This window comes from Typha angustifolia, chromosome 7 (genome assembly GCF_048772165.1).
Source record: "Typha angustifolia cultivar Huaian chromosome 7, ASM4877216v1, whole genome shotgun sequence".
Classification (NCBI taxonomy): domain Eukaryota; kingdom Viridiplantae; phylum Streptophyta; class Magnoliopsida; order Poales; family Typhaceae; genus Typha; species Typha angustifolia.
The window spans coordinates 7,379,197-7,380,424 of NC_133245.1; the positions used below are offsets into that span (position 1 = coordinate 7,379,197).

Consider the following 1,228-nt stretch of genomic DNA (forward strand, 5'->3'; position numbering starts at 1 on the left):
GTAATTTATAGCAAATACTACGTCCAGAGAGCATTTAACATACTACGTTTCTGTGTAAGTAAATTCGAATTGCTATTCCAAGACCAAACAGTATTAATTTTTAAAAACGAATTGAAAGGAGAACTGCAAGATAGTAAGGGAAAAGCGGAACACTGGACCGGATTTTCTACCTCGGAGGAGTAAACGAGTGGTACACGCATCAAATCTCTTATCAAAAGCAGCAAAGATATTAATTTGGAATTTCAAAGTTAAAAGGCATTGCATCACCACAAAGTTTAGCCATCCATGCATCACACCCAAATTTCCCTCTTATACAGGGGTTTTAAGGGGGTGGGGGAAGAGAGAGATAGATAAGTATGAACTGATGGATGTGGAGAAAAAAGGGCCTAGTTTGTCCTGAAGAAGCGAAACAGAGGGATTAGGTGGTCAGCCCAACATGTCCTATTCCACTTACCACCAGCCCCAACGCACCCGTGGTCTGTCCTGGCTACTCTCCCCCACCACACATGCCTCTGTTCCTCTCTTCTACACCCCTATAAATAACATCCAACCCCTCTGTCCCAACTCGCACACACCACTGACCAAATCTTCTCAAAATTTTTCCTCTCCTTGAAATAAGATTATCCTAATGGCTATTAGCAATAGCTGCAAGCTCCCACAAGCTACGACATTGAAGCAGATACTAAAGAGGTGCTCAAGCTTGGGGAGAAAGCAAGGGCTACCCAATGACGTGCCCAAGGGTCACTTCGCAGTATACGTAGGGGAGAAGCGGAGCCGTTTCATAGTGCCCATCTCCTATTTGGAACACCCGGAGTTCAGAAGCCTACTGGGACGGGCCGAGGAGGAGTTCGGGTTCGACCATGACATGGGACTTACCATCCCATGCGAGGAGGTGGTTTTCCGCGCTCTCACATCCATGATGAGGTGATGTGGGGGAGGGAAATGGAGGAGTTGGGTTCTTGTTCATCTCATTGTGTCCTCTCTCTCTATATTTGCTCCTCCTCTAATGTGTTGTAATTTTTCTAGCATAGTGATTTTGATACGAGACCCATGAGATTGATCTATGGGTCGGAAATGTACATCTTGGAGTGGCTTAGCGTTTGCGCTGCCCTGTGAGAGCTGATTATTTGCCGAGAAGAAACAAATGAGGCTGACTTCCCCTGTTCATATTTACTTCCTGTCTTCTCTTTCAAATACTTACTTATACAGGAATAGCCAAGTAAAAGAT

At 45.0% G+C, this 1,228-nt stretch overlaps 1 protein-coding gene across 1 annotated transcript; it reads left to right on the forward strand.

The window, feature by feature from the left end:
- Positions 1 to 628: 628 nt before the first annotated feature.
- LOC140763601 (protein SMALL AUXIN UP-REGULATED RNA 12-like) lies at positions 629 to 928 on the forward strand. The gene has a single exon (XM_073101871.1). The coding sequence runs from the start codon at positions 629 to 631 to the stop codon at positions 926 to 928; it is 300 nt and encodes a 99-aa protein (XP_072957972.1).
- Positions 929 to 1,228: the final 300 nt, after the last annotated feature.

Excerpts from the sequence above, each read along its gene's own strand:
- LOC140763601 (XM_073101871.1), top strand. The coding sequence starts at position 629 with ATGGCTATTAGCAATAGCTGCAAGCTCCCACAAGCTACGACATTGAAG.